The sequence below is a fragment of the Xiphophorus maculatus genome, chromosome 23, assembly GCF_002775205.1.
Source record: "Xiphophorus maculatus strain JP 163 A chromosome 23, X_maculatus-5.0-male, whole genome shotgun sequence".
NCBI classification, from domain to species: domain Eukaryota; kingdom Metazoa; phylum Chordata; class Actinopteri; order Cyprinodontiformes; family Poeciliidae; genus Xiphophorus; species Xiphophorus maculatus.
This window is the reverse complement of record NC_036465.1, coordinates 12,096,494-12,120,996: the sequence shown is the minus strand read 5'-3', so window position 1 is coordinate 12,120,996 and position 24,503 is coordinate 12,096,494. Positions and strand designations below refer to the sequence as shown.

Sequence of the window (24,503 nt, the reverse complement as noted above, 5' to 3'; positions counted from 1 at the left end):
CCGGTTCAGACCTGAGGCTCATTTAGCCTCTCGATCTTTTTTTGTTCGTTTGTTTTAACTTTTTTTCATGATGCCTTCACTAAACCTTGGACTAAAAAGGCCGGTTGTTTCTGTCTCATCAACAATATTATGGAGAATATTTTTTGCGCTGTTACGAACTTGCACACTAGTAGATCGAACGTTTTTGTTTTGTGTATTTTTTTTATTATTACTATTATCAATAATTTATTTTAGTCAGAAGACAGAAAATCACCCGTAAACAAATCGCACAGTTTCTGTTTCTTTTTTTCAGGACAGGAACCAAGCATGATCTAAACATCACCGTAAAGATGGCATGCTTTGCCACCTCCATGATCCGCCAGGCGGGGTTGAGGGATTTACTGAAGCCAGAAAAAAGGCCCCAGGCTGTAGGTGGAGCCGGACACCAGGCCGGGAACCGCTACAGCTGCCGCAGCCGCTGCGTCCTCCGTTGGATATTTGGTCTGTTTGACGTCCACATATTTGAACCCATGTCGTAAGAAATGTTTCATGCTATTTAAATATACCCAAATCTTCATTTGTCATATGTCATGCAGAACTATTGGGAATGAACAAAAGTAAATGTCTTGTGGCATAAATATACGCGTTTTTTAAAAATTATTTATTCCAAGAATAATTGTATTAAATATTGAAATAGTTTTTATTAGTTTTATTGTATTTTTGAATTGCAGTTCTAGAAACTTAGAGTTTGCCTACAAGTACTAAACTGTGACATGGCAGCCAAATTTTAAAAACGCGAAACTATTAATAAATTAAAATATGAATTGTTATAAATTCAAATGTAATCAGATTCAAATGAGCATAATTTAGAAAAATGCATAAATAATGAATGCAACATTTTAAAGAGAACAAATATTTTTATTTACTTAATTGGAAATGATGATGTTAAATTATTCTTATTTTGAACATTGTGAATCACTCCATTTATCAATAAATAGGAAATTAACCTAAAGAGAAAAATCAAAATGAGAAAAGAAAATCAACTATAAAAAACGAATTAAGCAAACAAAAAAACATTTTAATTGTATTTCTTTTATTTATTTATTTTTTTTCTCCAAACTGAGCACAGGGGGTACAAAGCTCCTTTCATCTTCTCAGAGGTTGTACAGTTAGTGCATTCGGTCCTAAAAGAATGAAAAAATAGATCTGATTAAGTAGAAGTAGAAGTGCTACATGAGGAGAAGATGAGGTAAATCTGTCCAGACGGAAGAAAAAACTAATGTACTGATGCAGAGAAAAAACAAAAACACACATCATCGTCATTAATAATATTATCGTTATATACACACATTAGATGCATAGAATACTTTCTCATCCAGTTTTTACATAAATACCTATATACTCCACCCCAGAAAAACAGCTGATCTGGGATCCTACTAGTTTCTGTACCTGTTGCTGTGCTTTGAAATGAAAAGCTGCATTTTCCTGCATTTCTTTTCTTTTTTTGTGTGTAATTTTCGTAAGTCAGATTTCGCTTACATAATTACCTCAAACAAAGATTGGCATTCCAGATTTTTTTCTGTTGGTGAGGAAAACAAAAGCTGCTGAATTAGTTCTCCATAAAGGAACCTGAACAAACCACAGGATTTTGAGACAGAATGCAACAGCAAGCCTAAAAATTTGAGCTCAGCTCGGATTTTGCATTCAGAAATAAATAGCTGAGTCAACACCATGTTCTCCAAGTTCAGTGTTTAGAGTGAATGTAATTAAAAAGTCATCTGTCAGTGTTGCTCAGTGTATTTCATACAAGTTTGTGCAGATCCATTTTAGTTTACATTCCTCATGAAATGAAGAGCCATTTGTGTTTTTTTTGGTTTCTAAGAATGTGGTTGGATTGTAGCAAATTTGGAGAACCTCGTTCGGTGTGGGGCGATGGTTCACTCTTACTACTGACTGAGCAGCTGAACTCATACCGGGCATTCAAGGTGTGAGTTCAGGACCCTCCTATAATGATCCTACCACCTCAGACTAACACCAATACTATTGATGATGTTGTTTTACTGATAAACCACTTTGATAAGGAAGTTTTGAGCATCTTTGAAACCCTCAGAGAACATTCATGATTTATTATCTGTAATGAGGGAGCACATTGATCCTTAATTACCATCTAAAAACATGCCCAAGACTCATCTGAATTCTTGCAGGGTTCTTAAAAAATTGCAGGGTCTTCATCCAGTGTGAAGGAGTCCTGTTTCTATCAGCTTTAATTTAACTGCATATGGGAACACAGGATAGGAAAATACAAACTTACAAAAGATTGTAGCTGATTTTATTTATTTTTGCAATAAGTTTTCAGCAAAGCTATCATCCATCACATCTAATCGTCTGGATTCCTTATTGAAAATTGAGGGGGAAGCAATAGACTCAAAATCTTTCAGTTTGAGGGTTTTGGAAGCAGCTTTGCCTCAAACACCTTCAGTCAGGATTGTCAAAAGTCTCACAGACTAATGCTTTTGAACAAATTCCCGGAAGGTTCCTCCTTGCTCTCTGTTGAAGGAACATTGTTTCTCCCAGAATGCCTGTGAGCTGGTTCAGAAACCTGCAGCCCAGCAGCTTTGAAAGTCTTTTTTTCTGTTTAATTTTCAGGACACAGTCTTTGTTTGGCACCAGAACCAAAGTCAGGTTATCATCCTTTTTTGCCTCTTGGAAGCATTGAAACCTCGTCAGTCCAAATCTGACAGAAAGTTTTCTTTTTTCTTAGGAAAACAACCCTCTGTTCTTCTTTTCCTATTCCATTGTCCAGAACAGAAAGGTTCATCGTCCATCTGTCAGTCCATAGCAATAAAAGCTGTCTGTGTCTGTATGTGTGTGTTCATATGTGTGTTCGGTTTTACTCTGCAGTGTGTGTGTAATCTTGCAGTGAAAAGGGTTAAACCTTATTTTTGACTAAAAGTCACAGGTCTCAATTCCTTAATTTTAATGTATTTATTTGCTTTTTTAAATTCAAATCGATGTATTTTTTGTGTGTGTATATATGAGATGGCGCAGAGACAACTGTAGTCTAATCGTCGCTGATGACATCCACGTCCTCGCTGCCAGGCTGCTGCGTCGCTGCTCTCCAGCGGCTGACGTGTTGGCTGCCCTTCCTCTTCTGCTGAGCTTCAGGAGACTCTTCCTCCAACTTCTGCCGCTTGTGCTTCGTCCTGCGGTTCTGAAACCACACTTTTACCTGCACACACAAACACACGCCGTCACATCAGAATACAAGGTTCATATGAAGCTTGGATGTTGAAAATGTCTGCTTACGCTTACTGCTTCTGGTTTTCTGTGGTTTAAGATCTGAATAATCCAAAATTACTCTTGAAATGGCAATCTCTCACATGCTAAGAACGGGTAAGCATTACTGCTGCTAAAGGTGATTCTATAAGCTACTGTTTTCATGTAACACTTTTTAAAGCAAATAATGGTGCAGGCACTTTATATCTGACATTGGATTTACCTAATTTAATGACAAAGCAAAATTTAAAAAAAGTTTGTTTTCACATTTTGATAAATAAATTTGGTTAACCATGATTTTAACCAATTTATTTGAACCCTTTCCAAATTCCCAAATGCTAGTTTTTGTTTGAGCATTTGTGACTCTCATAGTTCCAGAGTCGAAACTCTGAAAAGTTTCAACTCTGCAGGATTTTAGAAAAAGAACATTATTAAGTGCAAAGATGTGACAGTCATTAACCAGTGAAGATTTCTACTGCTTGTAGGTGTTATGATTTTGATGTTTTCCAGAGGTGTTCCATCAGTTTCGATCTAATGATGTTCTCAGCAATACAGTCAAGTAAATGTGGCTTGTGTTCACATATAAAGATGTATCTTTTCACAAAGGATTTACAGACATGAAGCATGCTTTAATTTCTTCCCGATTCCAACAATATTAAACTAATTAAGTTCCGTCTGATTAGAATCTGTCAAATAAATAAGCTGGAATCCACAGAATCCACTTTGTTTTGGGTAGTTAAAACACAGAAGCTGTTTCCTCCAACTGCAAACATGCCTGAGAACAATGACGAGCCATTTGGAAATCTTCGCACAGCTACCAGCCATAACCACAACAAGCTGTGATTCTGTCACTGATAGGAATGATTGTGTGAGAGCAACTCGGTGATTTAAGACCTTTTCGCTGGTAAAACATGACCATGACATGTAGAGCTGTTCAAACTCGCTGAGCTGGCTCCAAGATCTTGTTGCGCAACCTGTCAGAGGCTGTAAACTCTAGATCAGCATGATAGATGCTCTAATTACCTTCAAACATCAGATAGGTTTACCACAGATTCTACTGAGGATTCAAAGTAACACTTCTTCTTTACAGTGAAGAGAAAAACAAAGACAAGAAGAGATAACATTAAGTGAAAGATTTTTTCTGATATATTCAGTTAATCTATTAAATCAGGTTTTTGTTATATTAGTACAGACTGAAAATGCAAGAGCAATCATTAACAACTGATTTTATTGCCATATTTTAAAGTAGCCTTTAAAGAAAGTTAATAAATTCCTTGATTAATGTTTCTGTAATCTGATTTTTGTATAGCTGAAAACACAGGCTATTTGGATAAATATGAAACATAATTTTTAAAAAAGTACTTTAATGAAGCTGGCTGGGTTTGTTTTCAGAAGGATTACCCAACAGACAAACTTCTGCTGCTCAGCATCAAGAGGGAGCACTTCCACGATGTAGAGCCCACGCACACTGGCATGATTTGTAATGGAAAACTTCAAGTTTGACTGACCATGCCAGCCTCATACCAAGGCTAAAACCTTGCTACACTGACAGCACTTTGTGTAAGAAACTGCAACACTCTGTCCAGCTGTAATGACCAATTCATTTCTCATATGACCATAAATACTGGCCCATGCTTAGTTGATCTTTATTTCCCCACTGGATGATAAACAAAAGGCACTTTTTCAAAACTGATAGTGTAGACCCAGAAACCCAGATATTTCTGTACCTGCCTAATCCATTCAGGGTCCTGAGACATGGTTTCTATTTCTAGTGATCAATGGGTGTAAGGCAGGGTAAACCCAGATAGACTGTCAGTCCATCACAAGACAATATCAAGACATACAACCATGAACACTAACACTTGCACAAAGGACAATTTGGCCAATTAGCTTAACGTACATGTTTAGTAGGAGGAAGCCAGAAAGAACCGGGGACTCCCACTGGTCCACCATATAGCCTAACCTGCCCCATATATAGGGAAAATTCACAAATCAAACAGGATCATTGAAAATATCCTGGCACAGATAAAGGATCCAAAGGTTGATACCAATGATACAATCTGAGAGAGCTGTGTCAGTTTCTGGACTGGGTTGTGGTCCCATGCAGTGTACCTCAAGGAATAGAAATGTGAATAGGCTGCTAACATCTAGGAAATTATTAGCATGAAAGAAAGCATCTCTCTGGTGCAAAAATGACCAGGGAATATTAGCCTGATAAAAAAACACTCTCTTGTTTTTTTGTGTTGCTCTGCAAAGAAGGTCCAGACCCTCAGCTATTGAGCAACAATTGTTTGCTGGAGGCGTGGGCCCTGTTGAAGCTTTAAATTTTATGCAGTTGATAATATTTGACTATGACGGTATGAAGCTTACCGTGAATTGCCTGCAAGGTAAAAAATAATCTGCCACTGCGAAAAGAGAAGTGTTGAGCTGAATGAGATGGTCGTTAATGTTAACTCAATATTTGCAACAATATTCACTTCATGTGCTCCAATTGGTATAACTACAAGCGGACCACAATTCACAAATTCTCCTTCTGTTCACTGATTGACCCGTAGAAATCCTACCAGAAAAATCTAGATCTATGGGAGAAATGTCAGATGGAGCACTGAAAGCAGATGAAAATTGAGCAGAGTTGTGCAGGATGGCAGAATGGCAATTGTTTTGCAACATTTTGCATGAATATTTTCTGTATTATCAACAGTTCAGAGGGGGCTTTTTGGATCATCAGATACAAAAATGACATACTTTCCTGGTGAGCAGTTCAAAAACAAACATCCAAAACATGCACAGCACCAACATTTTTCACTCTTAGTGTAAAGATTCAATTATTTAACGCAATGGTGGTTTAGATGATTCTTATGAAAACTAATATAAATTAAGTAGATTTTTATAAGACCTGCGTCACTTTTTCTCTGCAGGGCCCCTTGTAGCCCCCAGCAGTAAGAATGAAAAATTTATTGGCACTTATTTGGACGCCAGCCCTGAGATGTCCCGCAGGAACGTTGATCACTTGATCATTACTGCCTGTAAAGGCGCGCTGATTGCACAAAGCTGTGACTTATGAGTGATTAATAACCGCCGCTGGCAAGTGACTGGCAGAGCTGCGTCCTTCTCTTCCTGTCTGCTGTTGTGAAATGAGCTCATAATTTATGAATCACATCGTTTCACTGGCGTCAGGAGTCCAACCACCGCATCGACTTGATGACAAACACCATCCTGAGAAAAGGATGAGTTCGCTGACTAATTGCCTACTCAGCATTCCTCACAATGCAAACACACACTGACATCACAGTTAATAATGCCACTGAGCAGAGCAGCATATATATATATATATATATATATATATATATATGTGTGAGTGCATGTATATTTAGTGTGCAGATTATTAATTTAGTCATGATCTGGCATAGTTCTATCCACTAGATGACAGCCAAGTATTTATGGCTGTATGATTGGTGGTGTGCCCTGAAAATGCATCAACAGACAAGAGAGGCATACTGTACAAGTGGAATGACATAAATTTGCAACAAGAGTCCAGTCTGAGTCGTTAAAATCACTTTAGCGTCTTTGATTAATCAGATTTGTCCCAAAGAAAATATAGATTTTTTTTTTTAACTGTCAATCTTGACCAAGATTGATCAATCTTGACCAAGCAACATCTGCAGTGTAGCTTTACCAAAAGCTTCTGCAAAGAAATATATATAGTTTATCACTTTAGAAAATTTATGAACCTTTGGTTTATAAGACATGTGATTAGGAAACTTCACAGATCTTAATCCTTGTTGAGAAAAAGTGGTCAGTTCTCAAAAACTAACATGAAGAAACTGAGGGCAGCAAATGAACTCCAAAGAGTTATAAGGTAAGACTAGATCCCCGTCAGTCTGCATTTGAATCAGAGGTTGGTATCCAATATGTCAGATGAATTACAAAAGAAGAAAAAATCTTCTTTGGTATACTTTGGTCATTCTGTTTTCTTTACTCTGCTTTTTTTTTTTTTTTTACCCCTCCAGGGGGTCTTTTGTGGACTCTAGTGTCCCTTATATGATAGTAGGCTGACAGAAAACGGGGAAGGAGAGGGGGGAAGGCATGCAGCAAATGTCGTCGGGTCCGGGAGTCGAACCCGCGACGGCCGCGTCGAGGACTCAAGGCCTCCAAATACGGGTCGCGCTAACCACTACACCACCACGGCACGCCCTTTACTCTACTTTTTAAAATAATTATTTAGGTAGAAGACAAACTCAGGCGGAGCTTAAGGCAAGACTTGGTAAGCCGGACTGATTTGCTAATCCTCATTTCTTTATCTGTTCTGAAAAATATCAGTCATATCTGCAATGATTTATGTGTCCCACTGGTTCATTATTCCCAGAGTTGTCAGTAGCTGTTTGAACTAAAATCTTATTCTCCATCTGTCAAAAACTTCTTAACATATTCAACTCCAGAAATGGGATCCAGTTGTTTCTTTTGGATAGGTTGTCAGTAACAAAGAAACATCAAAAGCAACAAAAAAACATGATTATTATAAAAAAGACAATACAAGATTATTATAAAAAGACTATTATAAAAAAGATATAGCTGCTTTAAGGCAGATCTGTTGTTTCAGGACTTTAACTCAGTACTGTCAGCTTTTTTTGTCTAACTTTAGTATTTACCATAACAAACATCTTGTCTGAACCGCCCCATCATGCACCTCTGCCTCTGTTTCCAAGATGCCTCACCTGTGTCTCAGTCAAGCACAGCCCACTCGCCAGTTGCTTCCTCTCAGCTCCGACTACGTAATGGTTTTTTTCAAAAGCTCGCTCCAAGCGCAGCAGCTGGGAAGGTGAGAAAGCCGTTCGGATCCGTTTGGGCTTTCTGGAGAATGGGCCGTGAAGCAACAGGTTCTCTGGACTGCTGTCCTCTCCTGAAAAACAAACAAAATTCAAACATTCGGTTGACTTCTTTTATTGCCATTCTGCAGTAAAATATAATGTATCCAGTGGACCACAAGGTAATCATTAATGAAAATAAAATTGTGAAAAAATTTTAAAAAGTAGACTGGAAACAAAAAAACAGATAAGCTACGCTAAATGAAGAGCTTATGCATGTTCAATATCACCTACTGATGTTTATCTCATCTGCAGTGTAGCTTGACATCCTCCTTTGTAATTTTTTGATGAGAAGAAAAGTTGGAATGCCGTATTTGGTCCTGAATCTTATCTGGAGGCTAAAGACCATCCTGCATGCAGCCTGAAAGGCTGAAGTCAGGCCCAATTATCTAAAATTGCCACATTTTATTGTTGATAAATTAGAGTGTCATTGAAAGGTCCATTTATTTCAGTAACATAATTTTAAAAATAGTTTTCCGCACAAGGCTATGATGAGTATATTTCGTAGCTGAGCAGAAGTGTGGTTTCAGATTCTTCCTTGAGTTCGACTGTTCCACAAACTTTGATATTTTCCTCTGGTCCAATAAATCTGAATCAGGTTCTACACAGTCATTACAGTCATTTAAGTCAGGTCTGTTGAAGCAGAGGCACAAACTGATCAGCAAATGTAAAAAAATTAGAAAAAATAAGGTCATGCCAAAGCATGTAGATACCTATAAAATACGTGAAAATCTAGACTCTAAAAATACTTTCATATTACCACGGCTATAAATAACACTATAGTTAGGAGTCACATGTTAGGAAACCTTTAGAGATTTACACATTTAGTGGATAGGTTCTGTAGTAATTTATTTAACTTCATTAGAGAAACTGGCTAGTGTTTGATAAATATGACGGTGATAACTGTTTGGCATAGTTTAAGTGCAACATTTCACATGAGCTAATACTGAGCTCCCGAGTGTTTAAAGGAGCCCTTGAACTTCAATTCCCAGGGGTCAGGATGGTTTTTAAATTCATATCTGAAAGTGGGCTGTCAGTTTTGAAAATCGTTTCTTATATTGGTCTCATGTCTAATTTTCTGAAAAACTGAATTTATGTTTTTTGTTAGCATTAAGCCATCGTTTTCAAAATGAATAGGAATGAACACTGCGTGTAATGGGTTTATGTAAGAGTTTCATTTTTTGATTTGAAGTGCTGATATAAATAAACATTTTACTGACATTAGGATTTATTCAGATTAACCTGTTTTTCAAGATTCAATCATTTCAGTTGCAATCAGTTACTTTATTCCATCAAAACAAAACTGGAGCTGAAAGCAAGAAAGTATAAAACTTCTGAGACCTGAACAGTCAGACTGACTGATGTCTCTGTCTTTGCCCTGTATGGTGAGGATATAAACATGAGGGCAGTCCTTTTCCACATTATTTCCACACAAAAATGTCCCTAAAAGCCTAGTTCATTGTTTCTAGACATGCACTGATCACTTCCTCAGTTTCATTTCTGAACTGAGCAAAAATGCAGAGCTCCTAGTTGTTGCAACATGCCTTTGTGTGTCTATTTGTTCTGCCTAATCTGAACAAACACCTTGTCTGTTTGACATTTGCATCTGAATCAAGAGTTGAGCCGTAAACTGAAATTGAAACGCTCATCAACAAACATAAAAAAGATTGGGAGAAACGTGAATGGGTTTGCTCAGATCCCAGAGCTCTGGTTGTGGATCCTGTTGCTCTGCTGGGTTTCATCTCTGCAGCAGAACAAAAAAGGTTCTGATAATATTTCAGAACCTCAGTGAGAAAGGATTTTTTTGCGTGTGAAAAATTTAGAAACTATTGCTGTTTGGTCATTAGATTGAGCCAAGAAGCGAGCTTACACGTCGATGTTCAAACCACAAATGAAAAACGTTTTAACCAGATGCAGCTTTGCTAACTCAAGCTATCTAAAACCCTGCTCTTTATAGCGCTAACCGACTTTATTTCCATGCAGATCGTTTTTTGCGTTTTTCCATTTCGGTTTGTCTAATTTTACTGAGGTTCTAAAGCTAGTCTTCTCACTTTTGGGGCGAACTCGAGTCTCATTTGCTTACGAGGCGAAGCGGTTGAAAACTCCGTGTGACAGCGACGCTGAAACGGTTTCTTTGTTTCTTCGCCCCAAACCGACGCGCAGCTTCTGCTTTCATTTTTCCTGACTGTTTATTGAAATCGCACGTAAATCTATCAATACATTTTTACATACAAACAAATATACGCTTGGGTTCCTTTTAGCCCGCTGAAAAGGAGTTGCGGCCGCCATCACGCTCTACGCAAAAGAGCGGGCTGTACGACAATGATGGCGGGCGGAGAGCCGGCACGTACCGGGCACCTTTTATCTGGCGTTAGCCGTCTTATTCACATGCAAATTCAGAGCCGTGACTGGTGGCCGTCATGGTTTGCAAATGTTTCTGTTCAATGTCAATTGATGCTGTAATGTAGCAACTGCTCGAATCGAAAAAATTAATCCGCAAAATTGAACAATTCAATATCTACTCTAATTTTCTCCTCATTTTCCAGTTTTAACTAATTAAAGAGATTAAAATGGTTATTGAGATATTTGAAAAGTTTAATCACTAGCTAACAGCTTATCTGGGAAGTAAAGTGACATCTTTGATTTTGATATGAACAAGAACAGAAAAATCTTTTGATTTTACCCTCTGAGCGAGCATCATACGCTCCGATGTGTAGCACAAACAGAGAACAGTTTGTTTTTATTAATGTTGATAAGATGCATGTTTATTTATTTATTTAAATTTTAAGAAGCATGTTTATTGGAAATTAGCATTTAGTTTCCTACAGACGCTTCTGCAGTATCCCTTTGTAAATTAAGTCTTTCAAGTAGGGAGGACATGGACCTCGATAAACTCTGAATGAACCTTCATCACAGATGCAGAACCAAGATTAGCAACAGCAGAAATTCAGAAGAAAACAGAAATGCATCTCTGAATCAGGATAAATAAAACTTCAGGAGAAACATCAGGCTTCACATTAACTAGAGATTACTGTCATTTCTATTCCTCAGCTAAAGTTTTTCAACACTCTTGCTGTTTAACTTGGAACCTTCAGTAGTAACCACACAACTCCTCCAATGGTTGATGCATTGTGCTGAGCAGATGAGGCAGTTGATTATGCTAGATACTAAACCCTGCTGCACTTTAACACAGCCTGCAGCTAAGCTGGAGCTTCTGCCCTTTCCAAGAATAAATTCTCACAGTTTTCATCAGGTTAATGTCTCATCAGTGACCTCTATATAGAAAAACGTTTCTCAGTTACAGTTCTTAGACATTTAAGCATTTGTCTTTCTGAGCAGAATTTACACTAGGAGTAAACAGAACACAGACAGGGAGAAAGAAAAACCTTCTAACTTAAACCAGACCTGTTTGCATCAGATGATTAGCCTTGTGAACACCTGCATTCAGTTCAACTGACAATATTATACTGAAATCTTCTTTTGTTGATATTTTTTGTGTAAAATGAAACTTATGCTTTTTCTGTTTTCTTAATAACGGTATAATTTGATGAATGAAAGAAGAGTCATCCAGAGATCGGCTGATCAGTTGGTCAAATATAAACAAAAAAAAGGCAATTTTATTAATCTAAACAGTCCCACCAATTTCAGTCTTTAAATGCATCAACAAACAGCACATGGTTCCATTTACCTTTTTAGATTTAGTGAGAATCAGATAAAAGTAAGTAGAAGTTTATTTGCATAGCATCTTTCAAGATATAAATCCTAAAGTGCTTCAACAAACAAAATAAATGCACAAACCAAATTTAAGCAGAAGAAGCTTACAGATATGCTTTGACACGAAAATTAGAATTCTGTAATTCTTTCATTTAGGTTTAAATCTACTAGAGCTATCAAAAATGCAGTTTATTTCATGGAACTGGTGAAGCTCAGTATTAGCAGGCCTAACCTCAAAGAAATATGATATCATCAAAGAAAGGCCTAATCTCTGCAAACATAAAGCTTAACTCAGAGCAGAAAACTAAGCAACTCCAGCAATGATTTAACAACAAACTACATAAAAACAAGCTTTGTCACACCCACTCTCTGATTATGGCTTTATTTGCATCAAAGAAAGAACAGTGACAAATTTCCTAAATAAATTAATTAATTTTAAAAACACCACTACGGCTACTAGTGAGTCATTGACAAGCAAATTATAACTTTTACTTCCTTGCAGTTACTTTCAAAACACACCGTAGCATCCAAAAAGAGACACTTCTCTAAAACCAAAATGCAAAACAGATGAAGTGAGCCTTTTAAAACTGTTTCCTAGATTGTAAATAAAACCTGACAGATTTTATTTTTTTTAATCTGGGGAAGTATGAATGATCCCGACTAAGCTACACATATACTTTCAACATAATTTTTTTTTTTTGACAAAAGCTGAACAAAAAAAAAAAAAAACACAAAAAACAAACAAAAAAAACCTGTGAGTAAAAGTCCACTCTTGTTAATCTATTAAATGATGACTCTTTGGCACTTCCTGACCCTGGGGAACACTCCAGTGAGTTAGCACAATGCAAAGGTTAAAAACATCAGCAATCTTAGAGAAACAAATCTGTCCATCAAACTGAATAATCTGAACTCCATCAATTAATAATAAAATATGCAAGAGCTTCATCTCAGACTCTGCAAGTTAGTGTGTTAAATGTTCAACCCCGGTGCAGGATATGATCATTACTAAAGACTGAGTGTAAAAACCGTAAAGCACAGTGGTGGAGAGTTGATGATCTGGGCTTGTTTTACAAGCACACAAACTTGAATCAAATGTGAGGTCACCTGCCGGACAGCGGAACTGGAACATCGACAGGACAATGATCAGAAACACAGCAGCAAATGCATGAATGACTGAAAAAGAAAAGAACCAACATCCCTACCTCAGTCTGTGGTTGGACCTTAAGGTAGCTTTGTAGAGACAAAGTTCAATAAACTAAAGCAGTGCTGGAAAGATGACTGGGCCACAATTCCCCGACTTCCATATAATCAGAAAATGACTGGATTTATTGCAGTAAAGTCGATTCTACAAGCAGTTAGACCATGAGAGGTGACTCTTTTTCCACATGGATTTTCTAATTTGATGTAGTTCTTGTTAAATAAAAGCATTACAGTGTAATATGTGATGTGCGTTTATATTTAGTGAGTGCTAATGTTTCATGTCACGCAGAAGCGAGGACTAGGACAGTTAAACTGTTCCATGTTGTAAACTGGAGCCGGAGAAGCAGGAGCTGCAAGAGAAGTGAGGCTGTCAGCTGCTTCCACATAATGAAGAAAAATGCGTCTGTATGAGAGGAGGTGCAGCAGACAGAGGAAGAGGAGGTGGACAAGAAAGGGTTAATGGGACCACCTGTGTGGGACAGGTATCAGAGACACCTCAAACCCACACTGAGACTCAGATTCATCCGCTTCTGAAAGTAGTTCTTTTGGCTGTCGTACTGTTCCGTTCTTTATTAAATGTGTTGCAAGGCTGAAGTTATCTGAAGCAGAATTGTTCTCCTGAGATAAAATGTAATGAATTAATGTCAAATCAAACAGCGACAAATGTTCCCTTTGTAAATGTTAAAATCTGCATTTCTGATTTTTATCAAACCCTTAAAATAATAACGTTAATTATAAGTCATCAAAGGAGCTGCTGAGATAAAAATATCTTTAAAAATCCATTTGAAAAAATAAAATTGTTAATTCAAACTAAAAGACGCTAAAAAAAAGTCTGAACTTTAGAATGTTCAAATGATATTTTAGAAATTTTTCTAAAAAAAACCCCAATGTCCACAAAAAAATAATAATTATGCTAATCTTGCCTCTCTCATAACATTTATGAGTATATTTACACATGAAATACCAGAATTCATATCTAAACAGCTAAAAATTGTGGCATTAGGCAGCCTGAAATGATTTTGTAAAACATAAATTATTTTAAAACTAATTTATGAGTAATTGTATAATGTGTTTGTTTTTTTTAATCTGAGATTTGATGTGTTTTTTGTATGAATTCTTATTTTCTGAAATATATGAATATGTACTTTTTTTGCTATTTTTATTGAAAGATAAATGTTCAAAAAATGTATGACGGTATTTTTTATTTTTTTTATTACAATGTTTATTATGAAATCTTTTTATAGTGCAATCATAAATTACTTCAATAAAATTATATTTTTAACCAAGTATCAATTTGAATAATGTCTCAATTAAGGTAAAATAAAATGATGATGAATTTTACTGGTTTAATATGATTTATCCTTCTGGCTTCAAGTTGTGTTTAAATTTGACTTATTTGCTCTAACACTTTGACAGTTTCTAAACGTATAATTAAATAAATACGAAGATATGAGAAAGTACTTCAAATAAGGTTTTATTTCATGACTGATTTAGAATTTTATACACATTAACAATTAGGTTTTGAAAAGAGCAACAATTAAAAAATCATAGAAGTTGCAGTAAAGAGTTTAAACATAAACAAATAGGAAAAACTGTGACCTTTTAAACAAGCAATAATGTGAATAACCGAGAAAAACAAGCCGTGATGAAACGGCGCAGGTGTGAGATGAGTTCACGGGGAGTCAGAAAACTTTGTTCAAACTTGTAGGGTTTTAAAAGCGACAAAAGAAGAGAACCCCGTCATTTCGTAATTTTATTTTATTTTTTACTAAACACTTCTTTTTAAGTGTAGATATTTCTTTTGATCTTTATGTCTAAAACGAAAAAATTAAAAATAATAATCTGAAATAGTTTGACAAAATTATAACATTTTATTGGCAGACATTAATTTGCAAAAGTTTTCAAGTTTAAACTAAAACGTATTTATTTATTTATTTATTGCTTTCATTTTTCTTTTAATTCCGTTCGTTGTTTTAGTTTTAGTTTTAGTTTTTTTTTAGTTGGTTTAGTATGCTTTTTTTTCTAAGGCGTTAATTTAAGATTTAGTTTTTTATTCTAAGTTCAATATAATCCCAAAAATCACTACATTTTACTTTGTTTTAACTTTATTTACGCTCCACCATTGTTTTTTCCCTACTCATGTTAATAACCGCTTTATTGTATTTGCTCACTTATATTATTTTACAGCTAAAATGAATTAATCGTTTATGATAAAATACAATAACCATCATTTAGTGAAAATCATTTCTGCGTTCTGAACTTCTGATCTGGGTCGAACCTCCAGGTGCTGCGCTTTCTGATCACTGATATGATCAGCTGCACGTGCCCCGAACGTATCTTCAGCTTATCAATTAAAACAAAAAAAAATAATAAAAGGGAAGAGCAAAGAAAATAAAAGAAACAAGCCCACAAAATGCTTGCTGAAAGCTTCCACTGCTTTTCGACCACAAACAAGAAAATTATTTTAATGAATAAAACAAAATGATCTATTTATAGTTGTCATTGATCTGTGATGCAGCGCTAATGATGAACGCCATTCAGCTCCATTCTATATCATAAAGCCAAGAAAAGATTCAAGCTTGGGAAAGACCAGAGATACACTTTATATGTAGCATAGTTTAATTCTGTGAGAGTGAGGGCAGTTTCCAAATAATAAGAAATTGTCTCTGGAATGCAACAACCTGAGCTTCAATGTGTACACACGAAGCAAAGTTGTGTTTAGTCAGTGTCAAAAAGAGAAGAATCTTAGAAGAGCAGAGACAAAGCATGGGCAAACTGAATACGAAGGAGGAAAAGTTGAGTGAAGCGGCGGCGGAGCGCCCTCGGCTCACCTTGGAAGCGGTGTCCCAGGAAGCGGCTCCGCAGCACCCAGGGGTAGAAGCTGAGCGCGTCCCGATGCTGCGGGCTGAAGAAGCTCTGAGGGGGGATCTGTAGCGGGTGCAGCGGGAGCCCGCCGTGGCTCTGCGTGTGTGTCCCGGTCTCCTGCAACATCATGTCCGGCCCGGCAGAGAACAAAGTCCTCCCGCTGCCCCCCTGGAAGCAGGAGCCGAAGACCCCGGTGGCTGAAGCCGGGTGCAGAGAGTCCGGGAAGCGGAGCGCAGTGGGCCGGATGGGTTCATCCCCGGAACTGCCCCCGCCGCCGCCGCCGCTGTGGCTGCTCGCATCCTTTCCCACCAGAGACTCTATGGTGAAACATTTCTTGTTATTACTGTGTTGGAACATGGTGAGCACCTGAGCGGAGAGGATGAAGAAGAATTTCAATTATTCTCGTCCAGTTAGTCCTGTCCTTCGGACTCTTGGGGTTCAGATTCCCAATTCTTCCATAACTCTTCCCGATTGTCGGCCTGTGCGCACCAGCCGTGCGTAAATTCCAGATTTGAGCTCCCGGGAGTTTCCTCTCTCCGCTGCAGAACGTCAACAAAAATCACAAACTTGATCCGGATCGGGGTACCGCGCGGAGTCTCCGAGCTGCTGCAGCCGAGTTTGAGCGTGTTAGCCTCGGATCAGTGGGTGTCTCCACGAACCTGCTGCCGCCTCATGCTGGAGTCTGATGAACCGGGAAAGCCTGCACGAGCGCACATACCTGCCGGAGGTGTGCTGTGAGCATGCGCAGAGGCAGCCACTGCCACAGCCATTTTGTTGATGGGGTGGATGAGGAGGAGGAGGATGTCAAAGGTGGTGATGATAATGACTGACAGTGATGATGAGGATGATTAATATGAGGTCACAACAAATATTATTAATAGGCACGCTAATTAAAACTCATCAGCAATGAGTGACTCATGTTCGATTAAAGAGCTGAAAAATATTCGGGTTTTCAAAAAGAACAACAACAAAAAAAGTGCGGTTCTGCTTTTGTTTGCTCTGATGTGCCTTGTTTTATTCTCTCCGTTTGTGTAGTTTTTGACCGCTGAATATATTATTCACCACAGCGCGTATCACTGATGTACATTCGTTTCTTTCTTCTTTAAATATTGTTTTGTTTTTGCTTAATTACACAGAGCATTCAAATGTTTGTGGTTACTGAAAGTCGTATTTATTACAAATAAGGTTTTAGTTTGTATATTATATTTTTAATGATTATTTTTAATAACCCTGTCCAGGGTGAACCCGCCTCTCGCCGGGAACGTTAGCTGGAGATAAGCATCCGCAGTCCTCCCGACTCCACTAGGGACTAGATTATAAAGAAAACGGATGGATGGATAATTGTTGTTCATTTTGCAGCTTCGTTGGTTTTCTTTCCAGTAGTTTTATTTACCGTAAATTAGTCATTTTGTTCTTTCAAATAATTTTTTCGTTTCCATGTAGTTTTTCGTTGTTTTCTAATTCTGTGTTTCTTTGAGTTTAATCTGCTGCGCCTCTTTAATGAGTTTTATTTCAGTCTCTGATTTTTATGGTTATTTGTTTGTGTATTTTTATTTACTTTTTACTTTTTTGCTGCCCTCCTGTCACACCTTCCTCATTCTTCTTTTATACTTTTAAATTATTTTGCATCAGTGTTGTGATGTTTAGTTGCTGCCTTTGTCTCCATATGTTATGTAGTTTATCAGTTTTTTATCTCCCTATTTTTGATCTTTGACTCTTTGCCCTCTAAAAAAACAACTGTCAGCTGTTTGACCACTACTGGATTATAATCTTACTTTCTCCTAATAAGACATTAATTTTATTATTCTTTTGTTCAAAATTTTGTCCAATTCTGGTTTCCATCTCCTCTGTACTCCTGTTTCACGTTTTTAATGGTTTTCTTCAGCATATTTCTATTGTGTTTATTTATACATTTTAACTAAATTGTCAAACTCACAGAGATCCATCCGAGTCATTACATTTACATCAGTTTGAAGTTGCTGTAATGCCGTGTCAAAGTTGTACAGATACAACAGAAGAACTCTGAACATGCCTGTGCATCCCTCAGTGACCCTGCAGGTCAAAGGTCAGATCCATTTCCTCTTCCAGTTCTTGTTGTCTTGTTAGAGCCTGGTGTTGTGACTAATGTAGACAAATTAACTTCACATCCGTCAAAATTGACTCTGACCAACTCAGCTGGAAGTTATCCAAAGCCTCAATCATGAAAATAATAAAAAAGTAAACAATTTAAATAATAATAATAATAATAATAATAATAATAATAATAATAATAATAATAATAATAATAATAATAATAATAATAATAATAATAATAATAATAAAAAGGCATTTGAAAAATAAAAAAATTAAAAAAATCTAACTTTTGATTTTTGAATTTGGGTTGTTAATTTTAATTGATAAAAGTAACACTATAAAACAGAAAACAAATAAATACAATTAAAATGAAACAAAACTCAGAAGAAGAGTGTAGAATCAGTTCCAGCATGAAACCACAAAACATTTTTGCAGTTTTAAGCTGGTTTAGATTGACATCACCAAGACAAACCTTTCTCTCTCAACGGCCCACAACCTGTCAGAAGTGAGGACCAGTCGGACTACTTATTAAAATGTATTTAATTTTACCATCATAAGTTGTTGAAACTTCCCTAAAGTGCCTCAAGTAGTGTGTAACAACAACTGAGTACCAAAAACCAGCCCATCTTACAATACAGCTGTATAAACAGTAACAAGTAATAAATAAATACATATGTAAATAAAATAAAAATAATGCTAATTCAAAGAAAAAGAAAAAATAAATCTAAAGTAAGTAAAATTAAAATAAATCAAATGGCAGAAGAAAGAGGTCTAAACATTCTTGTTTTATTATAAAACCATAATGAAAACATATTTTGGGTCTTCAGGATGGATTTATGGATTTAGATTATCCCACATAATTTTTCTGTTCCAGCAGGAAAATGTTTCACACATTATAGGTTGATCCCAAGTTGTCAGAGCAACAAGTCAACTCCACTAAAATAGACTTGATTTTTTTCTCAGAAGTTGTGAAAAGTTCCCTGAGAAGGAGTTTTATCTAAAAACTAGACAAAAGGGAAGATCTTTTATAGCAGATTTTTCTATAAACAAATAAAGGTCCCTTGACTGTCAAATGTTAAGCACTGAAATCTGTAGATTGAAATGAAATTCTCTAATTTATGTCTGAAAAGCCTATTTTACTGAAACAGAGTATGAATAAGGCCTGCATGTTGTATATAAGTTATTCAGTTTTTGCACCTGTTACTGAGGTGCAGGGGAACAATGCAGTCCAGAGGAATTACTGCTGATGAGTCAAAGAGCTTGACTTAAAAACTGATGTCTGATTAAACTTGTAGTTTTGGTAATGACTGAATGGCTGTTGTTTCTGATGGCTTAGTTTTATTGAATGTTGATACAAAAAGGTAAGATTTTAAATGTTGAATTTTTGTCAGAACAAACATGAAGCTCTTATTTTGCCTGAGTAGCCTAAGTGAGAAATCCTGATTGGTGCACTCTGCCTGGATTCAAACATACAGTTTGGATTCAACGTTACTGATGCCTGGTTCTGCCGTGCAGTCCAGGCCCAGATGTTGGTTTCAACCCGTGCAGCCCAGACCAGGCCTAGACTTGGCCCGGACCTGTCTCTTCCTCTGCAGCTTTGGGACCTGCAGGACAAATGCCAGCCCATTCAGGAGCCGCTAATTGTGGCCCGGCAAGCCCCTCAAAGGCCCCCTGCCTCCGGTCTGAATGGGCTGCCCTGCAGAGGCCCATGTGAACCACAGTGCCCCTTTTGCCTCCCCATCCCATTCCCCCCATCTCCCTCGCCCGCTCCACATGTTAATTAATAGGCCTTACTTGCATATTTGGATCCTGCTCTGCTTTGATGGAAGGCAGCCATTAGCATCTATTAATTTTGCCTCTGGCGTTCCACCGGCGGCTCTGAAAAGGAGAATTAAGCGGTGTGAGTCATTGTGAGGCTGAGTTAAAGTGTGATTATTGTCCTGCAGCCTGGAGCTGTTGCTAACTGCTGCTAAGCCCTCTTGAAAGTGAAGGGGCGACTCCTCCTCATTAGTGCCCAACAACGGAAAGATATTAACAGGAAATAGCTGCAAATTTCTTTCTTCCACATTTTAATCCTTCCCTGTGAAAAGGGCACTTAAAAATGTAAAGACGCAAGCTGGAGCACAAGTGCTGAGGGCAAACTGCTGCTGTGATGATACTGTAGTCCAGCTGCTGGTTGACAGATTGCAGTTTTGATTTTCAAAGCTAAATCTCCTCTGCAAACCGTTTTATAACCAAGCAAGAAAACTATTGTGCTAAAAAAGAATGTCTCAACTACAGCAGTGGTGGGAGCATCATGATGTGGGGCTATTTTGCTGCTAGTGGGACTGGGGCCCCTGTAAAATGTGAATGGATTAATTTTTGTCGCATTTACCAAATAATTCTCCAGCTTCATCACAAACTAACAGCCAGATGCCTGAAACGTGGACATGACTGCATGCTCTAGCAGGACAGTTTTCATCCAAACTGGCTTTGGGATGGATGCAGCAGCGCTAGCATTGGGTTTCTAGGGCGGCTTTTTCAAAGCACCAACTTCAACCCCTAAAATACTATGCGTAGAAGTCTACCTTCACTGAAATTAATCAAATTAAATACATCGTTCCATTTATGGCTTTAAAAATAATCAAATATCCAGAAATATGACATAAGTTTGTTAATGTTTACAAAAAGACTGTAATTGAGGTGCACCTTCCTGAGAGACATTTTATGAAATGTTAAGTGGATATTTGTGTATGTATGTGTAAATTTGTCCCTGCAATAAATTAAAAGTTATTCACAATTCTTGTTTGTCATTCCATGCTGGAAAAAGGACTGTTAGAATATGTCCTTTAAATGTACACTTAAGATGCAAATAATTTAGATCATGAGTGGATTGACACTCTTGACCAGAAATATGTGGACCCAAACTGAAGAAGGTTTTACAAGGCAGCTCATGTTGCTGATGCACAGAACCAGAGTTACTGCATTTTTATCCATGAGCATCTCAATGAATCTGGTTCTTTATGTCAGGAGCTCATACATAAATCTCATAGATGTTCGAGAAGATAATCTTTATGACTGTTGCATTTGGGAGGATTTAAGTTTGACATTTAGCACAGACAGAAAAACATTTAAGACTTAAATCTAAATCTGCTTGTTGCTGTTCTAACACACGACATGCTAGAAAATGTAGCTCTGATCCTGATTAAAACAAAGCAAAATTAATGAAGTAAAACTTAACACTAAAAATGTAATTAGATTAACAGAGATGAACTGAAAGGAGAACTGTGAGGATGTCTGCTTTCTCTCACCTGAGCAGCACTTTGTCTGCTCTTCAGGTGTTTCCAGGTGTCTGTGTGGTGCCATGGGAAAGCTGTGACATGACAGCAGAGGCTTTGACCCATAGCTGCAAAAACACAAACACTTTGGTGGACATTAGACCTACTTCCTGCTGACTTAAGCTTATTTTAAATGGGTTTTTCAGTTCAAGCTGCCTTTCTATGCAGGTGCATCTCAGTGAATCAGAATATTGCCAAAAAGTTACATTGTTTTAGAAACTGAATTGAATTGACATATCATATATATGGATTACACCTAGATATGCATATTCTGAGTGTTTCATTATGTTTTTTTAAATTTGGCTGTTGAAAATTCAGAAGTTAGCTTCTCATATTCAATAAGAAAAAGTTATTTATTTATTTATTTATTTATTTATTTACTTATTTATTATCACAGAAATATTGGTTTGCGTCCTACACAGTCATGTAGGCTGTGTTCATTAGTCATTTGCACCTTCCATGAGGAGAGTAAGCAACAGCAGGTCATTCCAAAAAGCAGTGGACTGTACGGGGCTCTATATCTAAGCATAAATAAAATTTGGTGGAAGAAAAAAAGTGAGGTAATTGAAATGTGCACAAGCAACGGAGATACGATTTGGGGACTTTGGGGAACAGTGGAGAGCTACAGAATAAGTTGTGAAGTTTCCACAATCAGTTACGACTGAGGGAGGAGGGCGGGAGATTACACCATCTGTTTTTGTTTGTCAGCCATTTAAATTCAGTGCAACTGTAAAAACAGAAATAGCATTTTGTGCTTCCCAAACTTTACAGCAATTCTGACTTTATCCAATTGGTCTTGACACATAATCAAATTGCCAATACAATGCTGATGACAGTATCACTTTTTTTTTAACTGACCACTTCTTTGCTGCTGTGTTGGGGAAGCAGCATCAGAGCCAGCGACTCTAACAGACTGGACAAAATCATCAGGAAAGCTGGCTCTGTACTGGGACTAAGGCTGGAGTCCCTGGAAACTGTGGTGGAGAGGAGGACACTGAAGAAGGTTCTGTCTATTATGGACAATAAACAGCACCCTCTCCACCACATAGTGGACAGACAGCGGAGCACCTTCTCACATAGACTGCTCCAGCTCCGCTGTCGTAGGGACAGATACAGGAAATCCTTCCTGCCACATGCCATCTCACTGTACAATAAAAGCTAAATTATTGTTTTGCGCTAATCAGTCCAATTTTGCACAACTGCACTGTGGCACACTTGCTGTACATATATTTACATATACATATCTGCATTTTTTGAATCTTTGCAAGGACTGCTCTTAAGTTGCTTTTTATATTAACAGCATTTTATATTTTATTTTATCTACAACTACTACTTAGTGGTAGTTGTTATTGTGTCTTGTCTCTATGCTGTAACTGCGAAGTAATTTCCCTGCTGGGATGAATAAAGTACTTCTATTCTATTCTATTCTATTCTATACCAAACCAACCCGATCCATTGTCAAGGTGAGGAGGGACACCAGAACCAACAATGTAGATGAGATCAAGGCCACAATGAAAGCAACCTGAGTTCCCTTAACTCCCCAGCAGAACCACTGGCTTTTTACCTTCAGGCCATGTTCCACTGGTAAAGTAAAGATGCCCAGGGGACTGAGTCCAAATACTGTACAGTACCTGAACATACTTTTAGGAATCCTAACATTTCTGTTTTCTAAATCTTTATTAGTCTGATGTAAAGCAGCCTGTTAAAACAACCTGCTTGTGCAGTGCAGCGCCCCCTAGAGACAAAATTAATCTAATCTGACCAAAAACAGGTCAAAATATCTCAAACTTGGATTCATTTTCAACCGTAAACATGGTATAAAATTAACTGAATAAAAGCACATCTACTTTCTGTACTTTGCAAAAATAGAAACCAAACATTGTTTCTCTGACAGACACCACATAAAAAGCCAGGCTTCATCCTTTTCCTGTTTAAGAAAAAATAGAAACCTGCACTGTTCCCTTAAGGCTGCGGGATTTGTTTCTTTACTACACAGCGGCTGGGGAATTGAAACAGCTGATCTAAATAGGTAAAATTCTCAGCATAGAACTGAACACTCAACAATTAACTGCCCCCTGCCGCCACCTAGCGGTCAAGACTGTATATTACACATTTTTCAAGTCTGGAATTTAAGATGCGTGTTTGTTTTAAGTTTAGCTAAACCTTAATCAGAATTTCCTTAGCTCGAGTAACTTGTCCTATTTGGTCAATTTTTAGTTACTTTTTGGTCATTTAAACTTACAACCCTTTTTTCCTCATAGACCTTGTTCTCTGTGAATCCCTATAAATGTAAGTCCCTGCTGACAATCTTACCTTTCCTCTACGAAAATCTAAGAGGCATTCAAAGTTGAAATCACTTTTTTTATAGTCAATTTATATCAGCATACACTAGTAAGTGAGTCTCACTGAAAAATCAGTAAATGATCCCTTTTACAATTATTTATTAGAACATTATAAATCATGATGAAAATTTATATTTTTGACCTATCAAGGCAATCAAATATGATCAAGGATTCTGTTGCAGTAAATCATTATAAATAAAGATTTACAGAAGTATAATCGAACACAAAATAAGAGATCAACTTTTTCTCTTGACTTTTCCCTACAGGGGCCACTACAGCGAATTATGTAATCCTGTCCTTTATACTCTCACTAACTTCCTTTATGTTTTTATTTGACAAACAAGCATAATCAGAATGTATTTTCTAACTTATTGGGATGTATTCCTGGGAAGGGACAGCTTCCCAGAAATATCTAGACTTATTAAAGGATTAACTTTGATAAAAGTCTTTTAGGCCTTTTTTCAGAATTTTGAAAGAAAGAATTCATTCCCTAAATTTGAGTGTTATTATCCAACATTAACTTTTTAGGAGAAAAAAAACAAACTTGAATGAAGAGAAACAAAAGTAGCGTTAAACATTTTCAAACAGCTCTGGAACATTGATTTTACAATTAATGACTCTTGAGAAGCTGCTCTTGAATTACTAAATTAGCAAAATAAGGCCATCCATATGGGATACTTTGACATTCATTGACAAATATTCAGGCAGCTTCTTTAAGAATAAAACTTCAGGATGGATTTTGAAGACTCAGGGATGCAGGACATACAAAAGTCTGATTAAGAATAATTCCAAGAACAGATAAATGTACATAAAAGGTCAAGACTTTATAGTTCATGATGACTGGACCTCAACAGCAATGGATACAATCAAAC

General features: G+C 37.1%; 1 protein-coding gene across 1 annotated transcript; it reads right to left on the bottom strand.

Moving 5' to 3' along the window:
• Positions 1 to 1,098: 1,098 nt before the first annotated feature.
• On the bottom strand, positions 1,099 to 16,644 carry LOC111606873 (homeobox protein EMX1-like). Its single transcript, XM_023328251.1, has 3 exons — positions 15,866 to 16,644; positions 7,971 to 8,155; positions 1,099 to 3,208 (listed from the first exon to the last, which is right to left on the bottom strand). The coding sequence occupies exons 1-3, from the start codon at positions 16,254 to 16,256 to the stop codon at positions 3,041 to 3,043; spliced, it is 744 nt and encodes a 247-aa protein (XP_023184019.1). The 5' UTR covers positions 16,257 to 16,644; the 3' UTR covers positions 1,099 to 3,040.
• Between the last annotated feature and the right edge of the window lie 7,859 nt (positions 16,645 to 24,503).

Excerpts from the sequence above, each read along its gene's own strand:
- LOC111606873 (XM_023328251.1), bottom strand. The coding sequence starts at position 16,256 with ATGTTCCAACACAGTAATAACAAGAAATGTTTCACCATAGAGTCTCTG. Across the intron at positions 8,156-15,865 it reads CCTGGGACACCGCTTCCAAG|GAGAGGACAGCAGTCCAGAG; the intron begins GTGAGCCGAGGG and ends TTTGTTTTTCAG. Across the intron at positions 3,209-7,970 it reads TGTGCTTGACTGAGACACAG|GTAAAAGTGTGGTTTCAGAA; the intron begins GTGAGGCATCTT and ends TTGTGTGTGCAG.